Here is a 24553-nt window from a genome sequence, read left to right as displayed (position 1 = left end):
ACGCAAATCTCTTTTTAGGATGGCGGGAGCATTTCTTTGTCTTCAACTCCACCAATGAAAACTACACCACACATGTCATCCTGTGGCTTAGATATATTGATGATATATTTTTCATTTGGAATGGGGACAAAGAGCTTTTGTTGGATTTTATTACAACCTTAAATACCAATGACCTCAATATTTCGCTCACACATACCATCAGCTCAGAAACCATCCCTTTTCTTGATCTTAATATCTACAAATCAGATACGGGATACTTGGCCACTGATTTATATCGAAAGGAGATAGTGACCAACAGCCTCCTCTTCCAGACCAGCTCACACTTCCCCCCAACCATTGAAAACATTCAAAAAAGGGAGCAATTTTTGGACCTGCGCCAACTCATCTGAACAGAAGTTTTGACAAACGGTGAAAGGTCGGGATCCAATTGTAATATTGGTAGATGCTTAGATAATGCATTCCTCAACATTTTCCATTCCGGACAGAAGGTAGCGATAAATCTGATACCATCCTCCTGTTCAGAAATGGCCTTTTTCTTTCCAAAGATCAGATTTTCCCTTTTGACCATTTTTGTGGCTGAGTAGGCACGTTTAAGTGAGCGTTTGCTGTAGCCCCTGGCTTGGAGGCGATTGGTCAATTCCCAACTCTTTTTCCTGAAAACGTGGTCTTCAGAACAATTTCTTCTCAGCCTTAAATACTCCCCTTTTTGAATGTTTTCAATGGTTGGGGGGAAGTGTGAGCTGGTCTGGAAGAGGAGGCTGTTGGTCGCTGTCTCCTTTCGATATAATTCAGTGGCCAAGTATCCCGTATCTGATTTGTAGATATTAAGATCAAGAAAAGGAACGGTTTCTGAGCTGATGGTAGTGTGAGCGAAATATTGAGGTCATTGGTATTTAAGGTTGTAATGAAATCCAACAAAAGTTCTTTGTCGTCGATATATCTAAGCCACAGGATGACATGTGTGGTGTAGTTTTCATTGGTGGAGTTGAAGACACCATCCTAAAAAGAGATTTGCGTATGTAGGCGCACAGGCTGCTCCCATCGCTGTCCCTCTTACTTGCTTACTCATTAAAGTTATGTTTTACCAGTATTGTTTATGATCAATTAAAAATTATTGAAATTTATTTCAATTAACCAAGAGTGCGCCCACACAAGAGCCTTCTTTCCTTCTCTCTTCATTGACATGGACAGTTCCCCAGGTATATTAGGTGAGTGTTTGTATGTCTCAATTGTTCTGCATCCTGTCAAAAATGCTGCCATATGAGCAATGAAACATTGGTAAACTAAACCTGCCTAGTTTATTTATTCCGATTGTAGCCGTATATGGATACTACATTATATATATATATATATATATATATATATATATATATAGATGTACAGTATGGAAAACTCATTTGGAAAGACTCATAAGAGAGATATTGGTGCAAATGTCAGCAGATCATATAGCTATAATGTGCACATTCCTATTTTGGTGTCTGAATAGTTGGGCCTATGGCTAAGTGAACCAAACTACATATCACGTTCTCATGGGATGCTGCTAAGGTCAGTCCCCATCTCCTGTCAGGCCACTTGTGAGGGTCCAGTGTGCTCTGGCTGTTTGGCTGTGTGCTCTTCTCCGCTGTAGTCACTGGGTCGTGTAGTGCTCCATCTGCACAGAATTTGTAATTAAGAGGTGGCTTGTCCCAGCATGTCTCCAGATTGTCTCTCCTCCCCTTTATCTCCCAGACACTCCTGCCTGAAGTTGCCGGTTAAAGTCCTCAGTTACCGAGGGAGCCTTTGTCGCTATGTTAGTACTCTGTATCTTCCTGGCTTCCTCTGACTGCTGCAGCTGTTGCTGAAAACCTGGTCTGTCTGCTGACATCCTGCAAGACCAAGCTTCAGTCAATCCTGCACCTCTGGCTGGTCAGCTAGCATCCTGAAAGGGCAAGCTTTGGTCAACCCGGCACACCTAGCCAGTCAGTTAACGTTCCACAAGGCCAAGCTTCGGTCAGCCATGCAGGGCCGGATTAACAATGGGGCTGATGGAGCTACAGCTCCAGGCCCATCCTCTAAAACAGGCCCACAGCTTCTGCAGATGTCCTGGCTGCAGTAGACAGGAAAAAAAAATTCCTGCTACTGCAGACAGCAGCGTCCAAAGCCCCGTCCCCTCTGGCACTGACACCCCCCCCCCCCAAGTGGCGCACACCACTGCCTGATCATTTTTTCCCCCTTCTGTTGCAGCCTCCTGCCGTGGTCCTCATTTTAAGCCCCGCCCTTATCTGTATTTGGTGACTCCCATTTAGAGAGATGTGAATCGTATCAAAAGGGGTGGGGCCTAATGTTACTAAGTACTGCACCCAGCACTCATTCCCAGCAGCGGCACCTTCTGTGCTTGGATGGTATGTTGCATCAAAAGGGGTGGGCCTAGTGTTACTAAGCAGTGCATCTGGCGCTTGTCCCCAGCAGTGGCACCCTCTGGGTTTGGATGGTATGTTACTGCTGCACATGCAGCACAAGCATTGGTGAGTGCCCACTGCCCACATTTAAGTTGTGTTCTTTTCCCTTGAACTCTTGGGCCAGCAATTGCCCCCTCCTTTTAGGTTCCCACTGATGGCTGTAGGTTTAGGCTGCGGAGAGCGGGGGTTAGGGTTAGGCACCACCAAGTGGGGTTAGGTTTAGGGTGCAGGGAGGGGGGTAATTAGGTTTAGGATACAGGGAGGGGGGGGGGGTAGGTTTAGGCACCACCCGGGGAAAGGGGGAAGCAGGGTTAGGCTGCAGGAGTGATACATATATAAAAAATGCAGAATACCAGCACTCGCTTGCATTCAGTGTAAGTCAGATACATGCAAAACAGCATGGTTAGACAGCGCTAAATTGCATGGATTGTCTTAATATCAATGTGTTTAATAAAATTCATATGGATAGCAACAATTAAAATTGGAATAAAAATTAATCATAAATGTTACACTGCAAATATTAAGCTTCTAGTCACCAAGTATATGTACCACATCTCGCCTGTTCCAATTTTTTCTCATAGGACCATATATGCTGCACAACAACAGTTTTCCTAGGGCTGCAACCCAGTCCCAGGACCGGTAATCTTACTTCCAACGCTGGAGGATTATCAGTCCCAATTTGATAAATAAAGCAGGGAAGTCCTCACCAGTAATGCGTGGTGTTTGGAGAGAGTCCGATCCTTTGCAACGGATAGTGTTCAGTGTTGGTGCTTTTGCAAGGTCCAATGATGGTTCAGGCGATGATAGGTTTTCTGGTGAATCAAGGTGACAAAGAGGCACACATCTGACGCATTTCACAGCTGGAACTGCTGCTTTTTCAAAGGTGACCACAGATCTAGACTAGCAGTGTATTTATACATGAGTTAATTACTCAATTACTTACACATTATGAGATCCCATGTGTTTTTGCGGCTCTGGCCGCATCAGGGAATAAGGACAGTGGCATCGGGGCTAATGATTTGACTATATATATATATATATATATATATATATATATTTGGATGTATATACGTATGTATGTATGTATGGATTAGAGGTGTGCACCGGACCATCTTTCCTGATTTCGGTTTTTGAATTCGTCATCTGGTTTTGTTTATGTGAAAATGCTGTGACTTTTGGTTTTGTATTTCTTTTTTCAATTTACAAAAAGGCAACAATCACATAATTTGGGCCTTTATTTCCCTAGAGTATTATTAACCTCAAAAACATTTATTTTATTAATAAACCATAGTTTATGTTTTTTTTATTCAGTGGTTAATAATATAATAGGTGGTGTATGCTTCATAAGCAAAGAGGGGAGGGAAATGGAAGTGGGTGAAGGAAGGTGGGTAGCTATGCCCTCCATAGTGCTAGCCACACCCCATGGCACAGAACACCCCCCCATATCAGTACTCACACAACCTCCATGCTGTTCACACCCCCTGAGGCGGTGCACAATAGGCCCTTTATTAATTTCAGCTCCAGGCCCATCAAGACCATAATCTAGTACTGCAGCCATGCACACCTGGCCTGCCAGTTAACATCCCGCAAAGCCAAGCTTTGGTCTACCCTGTACACCTGGCCTGTCAGTAACATCCTGCAAGGCTAAGCTTCAGTCAGTCCTGCACACCTGGTCAGTCTGCTTACATCTTTAAATGCTAAAGGATAGTTCCGCAACAGGTTATTTTTTCAGACATTGACCAATAATAGATCTAAGTCTGTGACCGACTTAAGGCTAACAATGTACAATGAGTGTACTGAACTAATTACACGTCGGTGGTGCTCCCAGAGTCAGTGGGTTTAAGCAACAAAACAAAAGAGGAGAAAGACTCTATGTTGGGGCACTCTTTATCAAAAATTAGACACTAAAACTTAACTTTTATTAAACATAGTAAAATATAGTGCCCCAACATAGAGCCTTTCTCCTCTTTTGTTTTGTTACATCTTTAAATGTCAAGCTTCAGTCAATTCCACACACCAGGTCTGTCTGTTAACATCCTGCAAAGCCAAACTTTGGTCAATTCTGCATACCTGGTCTGTCTGCTATTATCCTGCAAAGTCAAGCCTATGTCCAATCTTGCATATCTGGTCTGTCTGCTGACATTCTGCAAGGCCAAGCTTCAGTCAATCCTGCATACCTGACCTGTCTGCTGATGTCCTGCAAGGTCAAGCTACTACTGTTCTAGTATATCTGGCCTGGCTGCTGTTACCCTGCATGGCTGAGACGCAGCCGTTCTTGACATACTGGTCTGTCTGCATCTGCCTACGTCTTACTCTACCTCTCTGTAACCCCTGACACGGGAGGATCACGTAGGACCCAATGGTACTGAGGTCAAATCAAGTTGAGTCCTAGCTACAAAGACACTGCCATATCTTCTCTCTACAGTCTTTGTTCTGTGTAATCCGGGATCTTTGGTCTTTTGGGCGAGCTCCTACTGCTGGAGGAATTAAGTCCAGGGGCTCCCTAAGTACTGGTGTATGCTACAAGCATTAAGTGAACAGCAGGGTGTTGCTAATGGTGAAAAGCCTCTTGAAGGCTTTAGGAGTCTCACCCTAATAGAACTGCAGCTTCCCACAACTTCAAGCAAGTCCAAGGCTGCTACATTCCCAAATAGTACTGGAGTAATCCACAGCATCTTGCAAGTCCAAGAATCTAACATTTGAGCTCTCTACGGCAGCTAGCTAGACCATGGATCCTTCCACTGCATCTTCCTGCATCCTCTGAACATTAAGTCCTTCCACTATGATAAGGAACTACATAAAACCTCTGAGTTTTCAGCACAACACCACTCCAGTTGCCAATAACTCTGACACAGGTCCGAAGACATCCATCCACCAAATCCAGACAATTGGCACTGGCCAAATGCATTCAGACAGTGATCAGGGTTCAGGAGCTGGGGTTGCTCAGGATCTGCATCTTGATGTGCGTCTTGATCAGCAGGAGACATCGCAACAGCAATTGTGCAGCTCATTCATGGCTTATCCACCCTTTTGGATGAGATCCAGGGTCTCCTATCTAGAGCTCCAGTCATGGCTACCACCTCTCCCGCACCTCCTGTACAGGTGTCTGTTTCTGTGGCAACTCCTCAAATCCATCTGGCTCTCCGATGTAAATTTGATGGTAATCCCAAGCATTGCTCATGGTTCTTGAACCAATGCGAAATATACTTTGAACTTCAGACATTCTGCTTTCCCATTGCTTTCCCACTGCGAGATCTTGAGTTACCTATATTATATCCCTTCTATCCAGACAAGCTTTGGATTGGGCCTCGCCACTCTGGGAGAAATTGTATCCCTTGCTCTCAGATTATTCCCGATTCGTGACATCCTTTTGGAAAAATGTTCACAAGCTTGGAAGGGCTAATTCTGCTTCCATATATATTCTCTGGAACAGTGAGTCAGTATGTTATACAGTTTAAGACACTCGCATCTGAGCTCAATTAGAATGAGGACGCTGAGAAATCAGTCTTCTGGAATGAGCTCTCTGACAAGATTAAGGATGAGTTAGTAACTTGGGATACACCTGCCACTCTGGATGACCTGATATCGCTTTGTAACAAGGTGGATTTGCGTTACCAGGAATGCTTGGAGAGAAACAAGTCTGAGCAGCCTAAGCCTCATCCACTGCCTCGACCACACTCTCCACCATTGTTGGGTGATGAACTCATGCAAACATGCAAACCAATCGGTCCCAATTGTCCCATGAGGAATTGCTCAGACGTTGTAGAGACCGGGTGTGGTTCGTTTTATCGACAGTATCTAGGTCGACAATGTTTAGGTCGACCACTATAGGTCGACAGTCACTAGGTCGACATGGATGGAAGGTCGACAGGGTTTCTAGGTCGACATGTGCTAGGTTGACAGGTCTAAAGGTCGACATGAGGATTTTTTTTTTTTTTGGGTGTCGTTTTCTTCGTAAAGTGACCGGGATCCCAAATTAGTGCACCGCATCCCCTCGCATGGCTCGCTTCGCTCGCCATGCTTCGGGCACGGTGCCTTCGCTCGGCACACTTTACCGTTCCAATCGTAGTCCACGTGGATCGTTAAGTATGAAAAAATCCAAAAAAAGAAAAAAATTTGAAAAACTCATGTCGACCTTTAGACCTGTCGACCTAGCACATGTCGACCTAGAAACCCTGTCGACCTTCCATCCATGTCGACCTAGTGACTGTCGACCTATAGTGGTCGACCTAAACATTGTCGACCTAGACACTGTCGATCTTCAGGCCGGATCCCGTAGAGACCATCCCTGCCTCTATTGTGGTTCTGCTGACCATCAATTAAAGTCCTGTTCCATCCAGCCGGGAAACCCCTGCTCCTAACTTGCATTGGAGAGGTCAAGTTAAGAGAGAATCAAGCTTTCACCAAGAGACCAGAGGCCACCTTTTCACTGAATCTTGAGATACCCGGAACATCTAAACTCTTCACTGCCTTGCTACTTTCCAGTGCGGGAGACAACTTTATTTATTCGGAATATGTCTCCCAATACTAACTACCTACAGAGCTATTACCTCGATCTATAGCTCTTACAGTGGTAGATGGAAGCCGCATGTCACGCCTGAGGTCTGACTCTGGACAGTAGGGATCTCAGGCATATGGGCAGAATGGTATGTGAACCTGGGAGCTTTAAGTTCTTGTACATTAATCAGGATGTGGTGTACTAGAGCGTAGGCTCGAAGGCATGACCCAAGCTACAGAGATTGTAAAATAAAATAAGTCTTTTATTCAGCATGCAAGATGGTATAGTTAGCGGCAGTTGGTAATAGACTCAGATAATCGGTATCACAGATAAAGCAGTAATTTAGGCATAAGAACTGAGGCAATGCTGTATCAGATGTAACATCGATGGCAAGGTGTAATATCAGATGTAGTGTGAACCACTAATGAAGTCTCAATATGGGTGAGCACACAATAGACTTTAGATGCAGTGTAAACCACTGATGAAGTCCCAACATAAATAAGCATACATATAGGGCTTAGATGCAGTGTAAATAACTGATGAAGTCCCAATATGAATGAGCACAAGGTTACTGACCACTGGAGGTGAGATGGATACCGATGATACTGGATATTGGTGCGGAGCACCACTGTAGCTTGAGATCAATGGCGAAACACTGATGGAGCTGGAGATCGATGGCGGAACACCGATGGAGCTGGAGAGCAATGGTGGAACACCAATGGAGCTGAAGATCAATGATGGAACACAGATGGAGCTGAAAATCGATGACGGAACACCGATGAGCCAGACAGAGCTGCAAGCTGTATGGAACTCAGGTCTCAGGACAGAGTGGAATCTCCTGGAGCAAGGTAACCTGGAAGCAGCTGAGAGCAAACAACCATACAGTGAATGACAATCATAGCACTGGCGACTAGGCAGTCCTTACCCAGCATTCTTATAGCAGCCAGTGTGTAGGGATTGGCTGGGATGATCAGCTGGACAGCAGGATGCTTGGGATAGGCTCACTGGAATTAGATGAGTGGATCAAACATTGCATCCCCCATGATTGGTTTAGGAGGAAAATTATGTTTGTGTCACATGTGGCTGCAGATCTGCCACACTATGCAGTGGACACAGACCACGCTGATAGCAACTGGGCCTGGAGCGCAGAGACAGCTTGGGCAGGCACTAGAGAGGTAAGAATGTCTGTTTAATTACGCGGATCGTGACACAGCATTTAGGATGCTATCATCTCCTGACACACGGCACTTTTGAAACTTCAAAATGGGAGTACTCCATTCTCATTCTTGGTGATACCAAAATTCTCTCATACCATTGTTCTTGGATTTCCCCGTCTACAGCTCCATATTCCTCAACTGGACTGGAATACTTGTTAAGTAATGGCCTGTGGTCCTTTTTTTCAAGAATTGCTTACAAGTTGTTTTGCCTGTTCATTCTACTTTGCCGTTCATTGGTGGTTTACTTCCCAGCTATTCCGATTTCTGTGATGTATTCAGCAAGCAGGCTGCCAATTCCTTGCCTCCACACCGGGAGTGTGACTGTTCCATTGAATTAATCCCAGGGAAAACCCCTCCTCAGGATCGTACATATCCTCTCTCCTTATCTGAGACCCAAGCAATGTCGAAATACATTAAGGAGAACTTGCAAAAGGGTTTCATTCAGCCGTCTTTCTCTGCGGCAGGTGCCCTTTTTTCTTTGTGAAAAAAAAAGGCTGGTGGGTTATGTCCCTGCATAGACTACCGGGACGTGAATGATATGATATTCAAAAACAGATACCCTCTGCCACTCATCACTGAGTTGTTAGACAGGATCGGAGGAGCCACTGTCTTCACTAAACTCGATTTTAGGGGAGCATATAATCTCATCTGTATACGCAAAAGAGATGAATGAAAGACCACCTTCAACATGTATGACAGGCACTGTGAGTACCTGGTTATGCCCTTCGGCCTTTGAAATGCACCCACTGTTTTCCATCATTTCATGAATGAGTTATTCCGGGATTTGCTCTACAAAAGTGTGGTAGTCTATCTGGATGATATATTTATATGCTCTCCCAATCTCCAGGTGCATCGAGCTCAGGTCATGGAGTTCCTCCTTAAACTCTACCAGAACCGTACGTATGGAAAAATTGAAAAATGTATTTATATCGTTCTTGGGCTACATAATTTCTGGTGCTGAGATTTACATGGATCCTGAAAAGCTGCAAGCAATACATTCCTGGACAGTTCCAACAACGCTAAAAGCGATTCAGTGCTTCCTTGGCTTTGCCAATTATTATCTGAAGTTCATCCAAGGGCTCCCTACAATTGCTGCTCACATCACAGCCCTCAATCGCAAGGGGACTAACCCTATTCGTTGGACAGAAGAAGCAGATACAGCCTACCAATAGCTCAAACAAGCCATAGCACCCATTTTTGGGTAACCTGATGTAACACCACCATTTATTCTTGAAGTGAATGCTTCCACCACTGGGGTGGGTGCAGTCCTATCTATTATTGTCCAGGATCGAGGAATCATAAAGCTCATGCCCTGTCATGCTCAATGGAGTCAGAGGAGCCCAACTTTATCCATATCCAGCAACCCATCCTTGATGCATCATCTTTTATGGCCTTTCAGGTAATTACAACACCTCTGGTTGGTAAATCTTTTGTTGCTCCAGAAGTACATAAAAGTCTTCTGGAGTGGGACCATGCATCAAAACTTTCAAGGCATACGGGTATTCAAAGAAGATGTATACCAATAGGTAAAAGATCGGGCGCTGAAGGTTGCCGCACCTCTAATGCTGCTGCTAATTTTAATGGGGTAGTCACACCCAAAATATAACAAAACACAAACAAACAGTAGCAGCGCTAATTGAATTACTAACACATGAAGGATTGAGTAATAAAAACTTTCTATTTAATAAAATGGCAATCTATGGCCACAATTAGACAACACATATACACAGCTCATAAACTAAATATTAAAAATGGGTCTCAACTTATAATTGCCTCTGGTAAGCAGTCCGTTCCTATTTGGTGAACTGGATAAGCAGATGAAATGACTTAAGTGTGAAATGAAGACTGACTGCGCAGTCTAAACATCCAACTTTACCAATGCCGCTAGAGGTGAAGTCCCTTGGAAATCTTTGATGTATAAGAACGTCCAAACGGGTTCCTCAATATTTTGCGGTGTCCTTCTCCTTAAGGTGGTAAGTTGTTTGATGTTGGAGATTATTTCCACAATCTGTCTGCAACAGTAAACGTCCAGTTCTGGTCCGGATATGGGCAATGTAAAGTGGCAGATGATGACCCAAAAGATTCCTAAGGAATTTTGCTTATCCAGTTCACCAAATAGGAACGGACTGCTTACCAGAGGCAATTATAAGTTGAGACCCATTTTTAATATTTAGTTTATGAGCTGTGTATATGTGTTGTCTAATTGTGGCCATAGATTGCCATTTTATTAAATAGAAAGTTTTTATTACTCAATCCTTCATGTGTTAGTAATTCAATTAGCGCTGCTACTGTTTGTTTGTATACGGGTATTCAAACCATCAAGTTCCTTCAACGTTCTTACTGGTGGCCCACTATGAAGTCTAACATCACAGCCTACATCGCTTCTTGTGCAAAATGCAGTCAGCATAAGAATCCAGTACAATTACCCCTAGGTCAGCTCTAGTCTCTCTCGATTCCTCATCAACCCTGGACCCATATTTCCATGGACTTCATTACTGATCTGCTGTCCTCGCAAGTTTTCAACACCATCTGTGTAAAAGTTGATCGTTTCTCCAAGATGGCACATTTCATTCCTTTGACTGGTTAGCCATCTGCTCCTCATTTAGCAATTCTCTTCATCTGTGAGATCTTCAGGATTCACGGGTAGCATTCCAAAATTGTCTCTGATAACGGAGTCCGGGTTGTCACCAGGTTTTGGAAAGCCTTATGTACAGTGTTGCAGATCAAGCTGAAGTTCTCTTCCGCTTATCACCCACAATCCAAAAGGATATTTATACATTAGAAACTGTACAAAGGAGGGCAACTAAAATGGTGCATGGCCTACATCACAAAACATACCCAGAAAGACTAAGAAATCTCAATATGTATAGTTTGGAGCAGAGAAGGGAAAGGGGGGACATGATAGAAACTTTAAAATATATCAAGGGTTTTAACAAAGTCCAGGAGGGAAACATTCTCCAAATGAAGAGAAGCAATAGGACACGAGGACATGCACTGAGACTGGAGGGGGGGAGGTTCAGGGGAAATTTGCGGAAAAATTATTTCACAGAAAGGGTAGTGGACAAGTGGAATAGCCTCCCATCAGAGGTGGTAGAGGCTAAGACAGTAGAGCAATTTAAACATGCATGGGATAGACATAAGGATATCCTTACAAAGAAATAAGGATCAAATAAGGTTAGAGATAAAAATAATATTAAAAAAAAAAAAAAGGGCAGACTAGATGGGCCAAGTGGTTCTTATCTGCCGACAAATTCTATGTTTCTATGTTTAAAACTGAAAGGGTCAACAAGGATTTAGAGACCTTTCTTCGTCCTTACATTTGCTCTTTGCAGGACAATTTGGCTGAACTTTTACCGTTTCAAATTCGAACTTTTACCGTTTCAAATTCGCTCACAACTTCAACTGATTCCTCCTCTCAGACTACTCCTTTCCATGTGGTGTATGCATATCAACCCAGACTTCCTGAGTTCCAGCCAGTATCTTTGCAGGGAGTTCCAGCTGCTGATATATATCTTCAGCGCTTTTCTGGTATTTGGAAGCAGGTGAGGTCTGCCCTACTGAAGACTTCCTTGCAGTATAAAAGATTTGCTGAACGGATACGTCATGCTGTACCAAGTCTCAGTCAAGGGCAGTGGTGCAAGTAGAAAAAATGTCTTAAGGGTACTGTGTGCGTGCGCCGAAGGCGCGCGTGCAAAAAAAATGGGTGTGGCCAAATGCCACATGGGGCGTGGCCAATGAAAATGGGGGCGTGATACACATATGGTGGAGGGGCAGATACACGTATGACCCCAATAGTGTCAGATACACGTTGCCCCACAGTGCTAGATATACATTGCCCCACAGTGCCAGATACATATAACCCCACAGTGCCAGATACACATTGCCCCACAGTGCCAGATACACAAATGTCCCCAGAGTGCCAGATACACAAATGTCCCCAGAGTGTCAGATACACATTGCCTCACAGTGCCAGATACACATTGCCCCACAGTGCCAGATGCACATTGCCCCACAGTGCCAGATACACAAATGTCCCCAGAGTGCCAGATACACATTGCCCCACAGTGCCAGATGCACATTGCCCCACAGTGCCAGATACACAAATGTCCCAAGAGTGCCAGATACACATTGCCCCACAGTGCCAGATACACATTGCCCCACAGTGCCAGATACAGAAATGCCCCCAGAGTGCCATACATTGCCTCACAGTGTCAGATACACATTGCCCCACAGTGCTAGATACACAAATGCCCCCACTGTCAGATATACATTGCCCCCCGTGCCAGATACAGAAATGCCCCTACAGTGCCAGATATGCCCCCAGTGCCAGATATCCTCCAGTGCCAGGTATACATGCCCCCCTGTGCCAGATATCCCCCAGTGCCAGGTATATATGCCCCCCTGTGCCAGATATGCCCCCAGTGCCAGATATCCCCCAGTGCCAGGTATACATGCCCCCCCCAGTGCCAGATATCCCCCAGTGCCAGGTATAACATGCCCCCCCAGTGCCAGATATCCCCCAGTGCCAGGTATATATGCCCCCCTGTGCTAGATATGCCCCCAGTGCCAGATATCCCCCAGTGCCAGGTATACATGCCCCCCCAGTGCCAGATATCCCCCAGTGCCAGGAATACATGCCCCCCCAGTGCCAGATATCCCCCAGTGCCAGGTATAACATGCCCCCCCAGTGCCAGATATCCCCCAGTGCCAGGTATAACATGCCCCCCCAGTGCCAGATATCCCCCAGTGCCAGGTATACATGCCCCCCTGTGCCAGATATCCCCCAGTGCCAGGTATATATGCCCCCCTGTGCCAGATATGCCCCCAGTGCCAGGTATACATGCCCCCCTGTGCCAGATATCCCCCAGTGCCAGGTATATATGCCCCACTGTGCCAGATATGCCCCCAGTGCCAGGTATATATGCCCCCCAGTGCCAGGTATACATGCCCCCCTGTGCCAGATATCCCCCAGTGCCAGATATATATACCCCCCCTGTGCCAGATATGCCCCCAGTGCCAGATATCCCCCAGTGCCAGGTATAACATGCCCCCCCAGTGCCAGATATCCCCCAGTGCCAGGTATATATGCCCCCCTGTGCCAGATATGCCCCCAGTGCCAGGTATACATGCCCCCCCAGTGCCAGGTATAACATGCCCCCCTCCCCTACTCACCGCTGCCGTCGCTGTCCTCCTGTCTGTCATGTGAGGGAAGGAGAGTGCAGCCTGCGCCTCTCGTTCCCCTCAGTCTCCGGCGGGTGTCTCAGTTTAATTCAGGGCCGATCCGTGAGCCAATCAGAGCTCGCGGGTGCAAGCTCTGATTGGCTCACGGATCGGCGCTGAAGTAAACTGAAACACCCACCGGAGACTGAGGGGAACGAGAGGCGCAGGCTGCACTCTCCTGCCCTCACATCAGCGGCGGTGCGGCGTGGGGGAGGGAGGGAAGGAAGAGGAGCGGCGGCCCGTCGGTGTGGGTACGGCGTACCCACGGCTAAATTCTTATGGGTACGCCGTACCCACCCGTACCCACCCACTTGCACCACTGGTCAAGGGGGTTTATTGTTGCTGTCTACACAAAATCCTAAGCTCCATTTTCCCACCATGATGTATTTTTCTCACTACATCAGTCCTTTTTCTGTGGAAAAGTGATTAACCCAGTGGCAGTCAAGCTGAAATTATCATCTTTTCTTTGTATCCCAAATTCTTTCCATATCACCCTCATTAAATCATTGGTACTCAATCATTTCCATTCTACTTTGCCATCAACACCAAAGGTTAAGACACGGAGAGGCACGAGTTCGAGGTTGTGAGGATTTTAGACTCCAGTTGCAGATTTGGGCATCTTCAGTACTTAATTGACTGGAAGGGCTACAGCCCAGAAGAAAGGTGCTGGATAAAGGCTGCAGATGTCGCAGCTCCTTTTTTAATACAAGCTTTTCACAGCAAGTTTCCTCACAAACACAAGAGGTGTGCAGTGGCCACCTAAAAGGGAGGGTACTGTCACTGCCCCAGGGGATGCTGCTGAGGTCAATCCCCGTTCCTTACCTGTCAAGCCACTTCTGAGGGTCTGGCATGCTCTAGCAATCCAGCGGCATGCTCTTTGCACAGCCACAATAGTAACAGTAATTGTGGCTGGTTCCTCTGTGTGCGATGCTCCTGCCAGCCTTGGAGCATGAATGTTGCCATCTTGCTTAGTTTCAGATGACCAGTCTCTGACCTATTTCATGCTGCCTGAGTATCAGATGTCCAATTCTGTGTCACCAAAGGGTTTAAAGCTTCCTGCTTCTCAGTGTTCAGGTTGACAGTGCCATAAGTCGCACAGCTCTGTGTGTGAGCTTTGAAGCTATGCTCTTCTGGGTATTCAGCTACTGCACAGTACCTGCGTTCTTTGAGCTTCTGTATTTTCTACCTGCATTACTATCTGCATTTTAAAGTGTCATCATTCCAGATTCAGCCCATTCAGCACTCCAGTGTCATCATTCCGGATCCAGTCTGATAATACAGATACTATTGGTTACAGATACCACCGGTTACAATCCAATAATACAGACACCATTGGTTAGAGATACCATTGGTTCCAGTCCGATAATACAGATACCATCGGTTACAGATGTCATCATTTCTAATACGTTTTTTACAGATATCATTGGTTTCAGTTCAATACTACAGTTACTTGCAGTTTCAATCTCTAGTGCTAGCCCAGGAGACCCAGTCAGGGGGCTGTGTCCGGCCCACTGAGTGCAGTGAAACCCAAATTCCCTTGTGGGGTTCCCTGGAGAAGACCACCGGTGGGGTAAGACTCTGCACCCCTGCTCTGGGTTTCGTTAACTACCTAGTGCTAGTCACTGCATCCTCTGAACATTAAGTCCTACACCTCTATGAGAATGAACTACATAAAACCTCTGAGTTTTCAGCACAACACTGCTCCAGTCACCAATAACTCTGACACAGGTCCGGAGACATCCATACACCAAATCGAGACACTACATTGGTACATTTTATTATTGTACCATGCTAACACTTTTGAAGGTCAAGATGTTGAGTGAATGTGAACACCTACTAAAAGTGCAAAAGAGTATGCAGGATAAGACCTGCACAGTAGTGAATAAAATAAAACATTACCACTATACAGCAATTCATATACCATGAAAACAGATATCCAGATCTACTGTAGCTAGTTAAGTATATTATGGAAGCTGTTACATCCAGTACAGTGGCTCTCAATCTGCTCTTTGTACCATGTGCGGGGCTGGTGCAAATTATGCCATGTTTGGTTTGTCAATTTCAGGACTGTAAGCTCAAATGGGGATTCAATGTATGGGTGGTTTGGAAGTATGTTTTGGGACCTTCTTAGGTTTGACTTTCTCATGTGGATTCCTAATTAAATATCCAAGAACATGTCAAAATAGAAACACATTGTATATATGTTAAATAAATATTTTAATAACTGCTGGTTATACTCATTATATTGCTGTTAGAACATTTTGGACAATCACACACCGTTGTGCTTTTGTGATTGCATCAGAAGGGACGTTGGACAGATACTGAAGATTGATTACTTTGGATATCCAAAATTCAGGAAAGGATAAGAACAACTCCAGTCCTCAACTCCAGTCCTCAAGTACCCCAAACAGGTCATGTTTTCAGGGTTTTTTTTTTGCTTGTGGAAACAGGAGGGATAATTACTAACCTAGCAAAATAGATCAAGTCACCTGCATGAATAAAGAAATCCAGAAAAAAATGTCCTGTTGGTGTACTTAAAGACTGTAGTTGGGGACCACTGTATTAGGGCCCTCATTCCGAGTTGATCGCTCGGTATTTTTCATCGCATCGCAGTGAAATTCCGCTTAGTACGCATGCGCAATATTCGCACTGCGACTGCGCCAAGTAATTTTACAATGGAGATAGTATTTTTACTCACGGCTTTTTCATCGCTCCGGCGATCGTAATGTGATTGACAGGAAATGGGTGTTACTGGGCGGAAACAGGCCGTTTTATGGGCGTGCGGGAAAAAACGCTACCGTTTCCGGAAAAAACGCAGGAGTGGCCGGGGAAACGGGGGAGTGTCTGGGCGAACGCTGGGTGTGTTTGTGACGTCAAAACAGGAACGACAAGCACTGAACTGATCGCACAGGCAGAGTAAGTCTGAAGCTACTCTGAAACTGCTAAGTAGTTAGTAATCGCAATATTGCGAATACATCGGTCGCAATTTTAAGAAGCTAAGATTCACTCCCAGTAGGCGGCGGCTTAGCGTGTGTAACTCTGCTAAAATCGCCTTGCGAGCGATCAACTCGGAATGAGGGCCTAGAAGTAGAGATGAGCGGGTTCGGTTCTCAAAGAACCGAACCTGCCCGAACGTTACCACCCGAGCCCGAATTAGAGTCAGGCTCAGGTTTTCCCGCCTGACTCGGAAACCAGAACAAGGCAAAACATCATCATCCCGCTGTAGGATTCTCGCGGGGTTTGGATTCCATATAAGTCGTCACGCGTCGACCCCATTTTCACTCCGGCATTGGAGAGTGTAGAGAGAGGACGTGTCTCCGTCCTCAGTGTCCTGCATCAGTTCAGTGATAGTGTCTTGTACTGCATCAGTCCAGTCACAGTGGTGGTATCCCCTGCTGCCATATGTCCAGTGCTGCTGTATAAGTCCAGTCCAGTGGTGCTGTGTTGTGCTGCATCAGTTCAGTGGTGGTGTGTTGTGCTGCATCAGTCCAGTCACAGCGGTGGTGTCCTCTGCTGCCATATGTCCAGTGCTGCTGTATAAGTCCAGTCCATTGCAGTGGTGCTGTGTTGTGCTGCATCAGTCCAGTGGTGGTGTCCCTGTGCTGCTGTATATGTCCAGTGGTACTGCCGTATATATGTCCAGTGATACTGCCATATATGTCCATTGATACTGCCGTATATGTCCAGCGGTACTGCCGTATAAATCCAGTAATCCTGCCATATAATTTCAGTGATCCTGCCATATAAATCCAGTGGTACTGGCGTAAAAGTCCAGTCCAGTGATACTGCCATATATCTCCAGTGGTACTGCCATATAAGTCCAGTGGTACTGCCGTATAATTCCGGTGATCCTGCTGTATAATTCCAGTGGTACTGGCGTATAAATCCAGTGATCCTGCCGTATAATTCCAGTGGTACTGGCGTATAATTCCAGTGATCCTGCCGTATAATTCCAGTGGTACTGGCATATAAATCCAGTGATCCTGCCATATAATTCCAGTGGTACTGGCGTTTAAGTCCAATGATCCTACCATATAATTCCAGTGATCCTGCCGTATAATTACAGTGATCGTGCCATATATTTATAGTGATCCTGCGTAAAAGTCCAGTGATTCTGCTGTATAATTCCAGTGATCCTGCCGTATAATTCCAGTGGTACTGCCGTATAAATCCAGTCCAGTGATACTGCCGTATATGTCCAGTGGTACTGCCGTATAAATGCAGTGGTACTGCCGTATAATTCCAGTGATCCTGCCGTATAATTCCCGTGGTACTGCCGTATAAGTCCAGGGGTACTGCTGTATTGCTGTATAAGTCCAGTCCAGTGGTGCTGTCTTGTGCTGCATCAGTCCAGTGGTGGTGTCTTGTGCTGCCATAAGTCCAGTGGTGGTGTCCTGTGCTGTATATTATTTACTCCAAATAAAAGGCTTATGCACATTACTTATATTATTTTCCAAATACTTTTTACAGGGTTTGCCCTGTGTGGTCTAGGTGTATGCTCGCCTGTTCTGCATATTATTATAATAGCTCCATGTAAAAGGGTTATTATTATCCAAATTAATTTTACAGGCTTCGCTGTGTGTGTGTGTGTGTGTGTGTGTGTGTGTGTGTGTGGTTTAGGGGTACGCTCTCCTGTGCCACCAATATTGTGTGTGTATGATATCTTGGCAAATTCCAAAGCGTCCCATGTTGTTTGTGCCGCACACTTGTGTCGCTTAGCTTAGTCATACAGCTACCTCATTGCACCTCTTTTTCTTCTTTGCATGATGTGCTGTTTGGGGCCTAGTTTTTTTAAGTGCCATCCTGTCTGCAACTGCAGTGCCACTCCTAGATAGGCCAGGTGTTTGTGTCGCTTAGCTTAGTCATACAGCTACCTCATTGCACCTCTTTTACTTGTTTGCATGATGTGCTGTTTGGGGCCTAGTTTTTTTTAAGTGCCATCCTGTCTACAACTGCAGTGCCACTCCTAGATGGGCCAGGTGTTTGTGCCGCACACTTGTGTCACTTAGCTTAGGCATCCAGCTACGTCATTGCACCTCTTTTTCTTCTTTGAATGATGTGTTGCTTGGGGCCTATTTTTTAAATCTGCCATCCTGTCTGCCACTGCAGTGCCACTCCTAGATAGGCCAGGTGTTTGTGCCGCACACTTGTGACGCTTAGCTTAGTCATCCAGCCACCTCGGTGCAACCTTTTGGCCTAAAAACAATATTGTGAGGTGTTCAGAATAGACTGGAAATTAGTAATGAATGATATTGAAGTTAAAAATACCGTAGGATCAAAATTACCCCCAAATTCTGCTGTGTTTATCAAAATTCATCCTGTTTCAAAACCAAAACTCGAAAGGGTGGTTTTGGCAAAACCAGTCCAGATCCAAAACACGAGGATGGAACCAGAACCAAAACCATAACACAAAACAAGAAAAGTGCCCGCCGCACAACTCTAATTTTAGAAGGGATGATATTGTATTTTATTGTTTTGACATTGCATCACAACTTGTTCCTCATACTCAGCTTTTCTTAAAATTTAATGGGTGGTGGACATTTACTTTACACCCAATGTTTATCAATGGTATTCAAAGAATGTTGTGAGTTGTCTCAGGTTTTTAACATACAGTAGCATACTCATATCATCACATGCTCACAGATCAAAATTCAGCAGTATTACCTTGTGTGGTTTATTTTATAAAATGAGAAATCTTTTTCTTAAAAAATATATTTTATTTAAACTAGAGATGAGCGGGTCTTGTTCTCCGAGAACCGGACCTACCCGAACTTTGCAATCCGAGTCCGGCTCGGGAATTCCCGCCTTACTCAGATCCCAAAATGAGGCAATACATCATCACCCTGCAGTTGGAATCTCTCAGGTTTTGGTTTCTATAAAGGTCCCCAGTGATTGACACCATCTTCACTCCGGCTGTGGAGCGTGTACTGGATGGACGTGTCCGTCTCAGTACTGTGTTGTCTGGCAAGGGGTGGGTGCTCTGTCTGTTGTATCTGAAAGGGGTGCTCTGTCTGCTGTATCTGAAAGGGGTGCCCTGCTGTAATAGTCCAGGCTGGGTGCTCTGTTGTATCAGTCCAGGCGGGGTGCTCTGTCCGCTGGATATGAAAGGGGTGCTTTGTCTGCTGTATCATAAAAGGGATGCTCTGTCTACTGTATCTGAAAGGGGTGCTCTGCTGTATCAGTCCAGATGGGGTGCTCTGTCTGTTGTATCTGAAAGGGGTGATCTGTGCATCTATCCTGGGGCTCCACCCCAGTGTAAAATGAAAATAATAAAAGCTAAAAACAAAAAGCCTAAAAATATAATTATAAAAATACAAATATTTTTGTTTTGCTGTACCCCAGTGTACTATACAATTGATATTTTATTTTCATAAGTACTGTGACACTGACGGTCAGACCGCAGTATAATATTATTTCGTACTCATACACGAAATGTGTGACACTCTTGGTGAAGGTCAACCGCAGTGTTCAATTACTATTTCTGATAACAATGTATTGTGTGACGCTATGGGTAAAGGTGGTACCACAGTAATATATTTTATTTCCTACTCATACACACATACTCAGTGCGACACTGTTGGTGAAATTAAACCACAGTGTTTAATTACTATTCCTAGTTGGTGGGAGTGCCCAAGGACAATTCTATCGTGCACCTCTTTTTTTGCATTATGTGCTGTTTGGAGCAAGGCTGACTGTCTACTTGTGTAGCCGACAAACATTTGTATAATTTATTAAACTGCCACCCTGTCTGCCACTGCAGTGCCATTCTGTTTCCTAGATGAGCCATGTTGGAAGTTTAAGTGCCACATGTTTGTGCTGCCCACTGCTGATGCTTAGTCATCCAGCTACCTCGGTGCAACCTTGGCCTAAACTGGGCGAAAACATATTGTAGCTGTTAGGTGGTCAAAATTTGTCTGGAAATTAGTGGAAATTAATGTTATTGAGGTTAACAATACTGTGATTTTAAGCTGTTTTTAAGATCCAAAACAAATACAGATCCAAAACAAATACAGATCCAAAACATGAAGGAGATACAGATCCAAAACAAGAACCCAACACCCGAGAATTGGGCCAGCGAACATCCCTAATTTAAACAAATGGTAACATTTAACTCTATTTGCATGGTCTATATTTACAATAAAAAGAGGGGAAAAAGTATCACAATAATAAAAATAGCAAAATATAAAAAGAAATATATTAACTGCTTACATTTTTCTTAAACAAAACAGCTCAGAAATGAGTTGCTTATTTTATTATTTAAGTTTAAAACGCATTCCTAATAATATATGTAAATATTGTGTTCAAAAATATATATCTAGAAGGTGTTTTGTCCCTTGCATCATGTCCATAGGTTGCCATTATAAAATAACTTCCCACCCTCCATTGGCAATGGACACCCCCACAGTGGTCATTAATCCTAACAACAATACCCCACCACACCCCATTAGTAATAAAAATATCCATATTTTATAAACCCCCTTCCACCCTCATATGCCTATATTTACCCCTCCCCCACTTGTGCTAGATTCCCCCACCCCTATGGGCATATACCCCCTCCCCCACAGGCACAGTGCAGCAGAGCGTGTGTGAGGGGGGGACTTATGATTAGTCCCCTTCTGCGGCTGATCTCTGCACAGACCAGCCAAACTGTGCTTGGGGGGGTGGGGGAGACGAGACTAAGTTTACCTCCTTGCACTTTTGTTACAGGCGCATGTGCTCAAGAATGCTGATTGCACGGCATTCTGGGATGCAATTCTGGAATTGAAAGTGCGGAGGTTCTGGTCGCATCACATGCAACCTCGCCAGTTAAGTGGTCACAGATATTTGTACCAGTGTTTGGAAGAGAAAAGTGGATGGAAGGGCTTTAATATATTAGATGTAGGACACCTCAGCGGTAACACTGACCACTTTGTCAGGCTGATAACCACAAAAATACACCTACTGTATAATGTATGTGCCAGATAATTCACGTTCTCAGAAAAACAGAGTGAAAGCCTCTGTTGTATATACTGTACACCAACATCGCCTTGTCTCCTTTACCACTGGACCTGTCGAAGTCGAAAATATTATAGTCACATGCATCACGTGCAAACACCACACAGAGAGGCCTCCGTGCGGGTGCTTGTTCTGCCGTGCATGCGCATGCCCACACCTGGCGTATATTGGCTCACGAAGTCCTGCATATTAACGCGTGGTATGAGTAAATACGGTAGCATACGCATTTGCATGGAAAAGCCTCAAAGACATATCTGATATTTAATCCACATAGTGCATAATTTACACATAGCCTACATGCACCACACCAGCAAGTTACATTTGCTTCAGAGGTATAACAACAGAGGGATTCAACTTTACAGGATCTGAGGGGACAGAATTAGGTAAGGAGGTGGTGTTTCATATCCAGCTGTAAAGTATTTCAAGGGCAATATTCCGATTTCAGTTTGCAGAAAGTAGCACGCTCCTGCGCAAGAACAATATTAATATCACACTGTATTTACTGTACTCTTGATATTCGGCAGGAACCCAGTGGAGGACATCTGCAAGAGCACCTGGACCAGGCATCGCCCACCTATTCAAACCAACCTATGACCCCTCATGTACTGTAAATGACCAGCCCTTTGACCTATGGATGAAGAGATTACAGTTTCCTTTGTTTCATGCTTTGGACTATTGTATAAAAGCCAAGCCTCCTGGCTGGTCTCAGACACATTCTCTGAAGGTCATCTATCCAGATTGACTGAGGACCGGAACCGAGTGGCGCAGGCGAACAAACATATGTATCCATTGATTGTAGCCTTTTCTCTTGTGTTATTGTATTTCTGTTGTACCCCCTTTTAAGTAAATATTTGTTGCTGCGTTGGACCACAACATTACATATACAATTGGTGTCGCATTTCCTTTCCTGTTAGGGGTTATAAAGTGTACTCTGCCGCACGTGTAGCTACTTTGTGCTTACAGCGTGACGGCGTGCTTACGCAACGTGTACGTATTTCATAGGGGTTACACACACATGCAAGGCTGTCGCAGCGGCCTGAACATTTGTGTATTTAAGGTATTGCTTTTAATTCCTGTAAGTTAATCGAACTTAACAGACCACATAGCAGTCACATGGGCAGTTTTGGCATTAGTTCAAAATCAGCAGCGCTACACTTCAAATTTCCCAAAACTAGTTACAAGATCTACATTTAGTGTGTAATTTTCTCACCTTGCGAGTTGTTCCTGATATTTCTTCTATTCCATGCTCACAGCAGAGGGGCAGGTGGTCCTAAAACCCCAACACAATTACCACAATTTGTAATATAGAAACCACTTTATTAAGCTTCTACAATACTAATTCATCTTTGCACATAGTTAACAATAATGTTTTAGTTACAATCTGCATTTAAATGTATCCCATAGCCAAAACTTAGTCATTGTTACCTCAGACTTTTCAGGTAAATGTACTATAGCGGCATGGATCGTGCTGCTATAACACTTCCTGCTTTGCCTCATTACTGAGGTGAAGCAGGAAGGGACATCGACATCTTGTCTGCCAAAGCTCTGGCGATGTCTCCCGAGCTCACAGCGCTTCAGCTGTGTCTCCTTGTCTCAGCCGGCTCCAGTGCGCCTGCGTGGGATCTCGCTACTCACACGAGATCCCCAGTACTTTCCAGAGCCAGCACCCACCACAGCCAGGGACAGCTATATCCCTGCTGTGGTCTATGGGCATCGCCACCTGCAGCTGTCGCCCCTGTCACCCTACAGACACTGCTGCCTTCATACATGATGGGTAATGTATTTACCCCTATATAGCTTGTTACAACCAATATGAGCAGACTACGAGTGCAAGGATAATCCTAATGGATAAATATATACTAAAGGAAACAGCTATTACTCTATCCTATATCCTGTTATTTTCTTTACACTAACTTTAGCTACTTCTATGGTTAATACTTCTAAAATACAGTAATCTTACATGCAGGGTGTAACGACACAGCCTATGCATTGTGTTGCACGCACAGTGGTAAAATACACACGATTACTTTCCTAGCCCTGGTCCTACCTATTGACTCCACCAATTGCCAATATGTTATTAGTCATATGCTAGGCAATTTTGAATTGGATTTGTGTTATTATTATATTATACAGTTGTTTTATCTGTTATATTTGGAATATGTATTTTATTTGGTTTATACTGTGTTCAAGGTGTGTAATTGTATGCCAGAGTGTTAGTAACATAGTTAACTCAGTTCATTGTAGGTTCAGTAGTAATTTAGTAAACAGGTTATGTATGGAGCTGCAGGTAATCTGATCCTATATACCCCATTGTGTACAGGAGCCCAGACACCTCGTATCCACTCCTCTGTGACCTCCTCACTGACCTGTTTGTGTGATGATTAGACAGGGGAGGGTATAACAAGAGGAGTGAGCTCTACTGGTGGGGGAGAGATCTACACAGAAGGTCAGAGAGTGGATGTACCTCTGAAGTGCAGACACTGACTTGGCATTGCGGTGCCGACAGTGGCAAGAATCCATGGCACAGGATGCTGTGTGAGCTGGTATCCTAGAGCAGGGGACACAGAACCACGGCCAGCTTGTAACAGCAGGAGATCGCAGGCATCTGTAATCCTAAACTACTGTGGGGACTTAGTAAGTAAGATACCATCCTGGCTTGCAATTGTTAATGTTATTGTGTACTGTGTGTGTATATTTACAATAACGGGTATTTGCCACTTTACTAAACTGTTTACCTGAGTGATCTGAGAATCTGTATCTTCACAAATGGTGGCAAGCGGTGAGATCACTCAGTCCCGGTTTACCCTGGGTAAGGTTGCAAGAGTTGTCAGCGGAGGGCACCTAAGAGCCTTGTAAACAGTTTGGCACACAGTAGCCAGGTATCTTGCTGAATGTTGTTGGTACGTTTGGAAAGTCAGCAGTATGGATGCAGAAACAGAGGTATACAAAAACCTCAACAAGAGATTCCTGCATATGGTCTGTCAAGCACGAGGTATTAAGGTGACCGTAACGGATGTAAAGGAATCCCTAATTGCGAAATTGGTTCTATGGGATCAAGAACACCCTGATAATGAGGAGGAGGACTCTGAGGAGGAGGACGACAAGGAACAAGTGACAGAATGGTTGAGACCTGCAGCCGGGACATTCGATGCCAATAACCGCAGGGAGAGTGGAGGATCGGAGGT

The 24553-nt window shown here is 44.8% G+C and overlaps 1 protein-coding gene across 2 annotated transcripts in view; it reads left to right on the top strand.

Annotated features, from left to right (window-relative positions):
• LOC134941278 (beta-1,4-galactosyltransferase 1-like) overlaps positions 1-22229 on the top strand; it is a 672500-nt gene extending 650271 nt beyond the window's left edge. For both annotated transcript variants that reach the window (XM_063932143.1, XM_063932142.1), the window contains one exon: positions 21893-22229. In XM_063932143.1, the coding sequence (XP_063788213.1) occupies positions 21893-21962 (70 nt within the window). In that variant the 3' untranslated portion in view covers positions 21963-22229. The remainder of the gene's footprint in view (positions 1-21892) is intronic.
• Positions 22230-24553: the final 2324 nt, after the last annotated feature.

The sequence above is a fragment of the Pseudophryne corroboree genome, chromosome 1 (genome assembly GCF_028390025.1).
Source record: "Pseudophryne corroboree isolate aPseCor3 chromosome 1, aPseCor3.hap2, whole genome shotgun sequence".
NCBI lineage: Eukaryota > Metazoa > Chordata > Amphibia > Anura > Myobatrachidae > Pseudophryne > Pseudophryne corroboree.
This window is presented reverse-complemented; position numbering and strand designations above follow the sequence as displayed.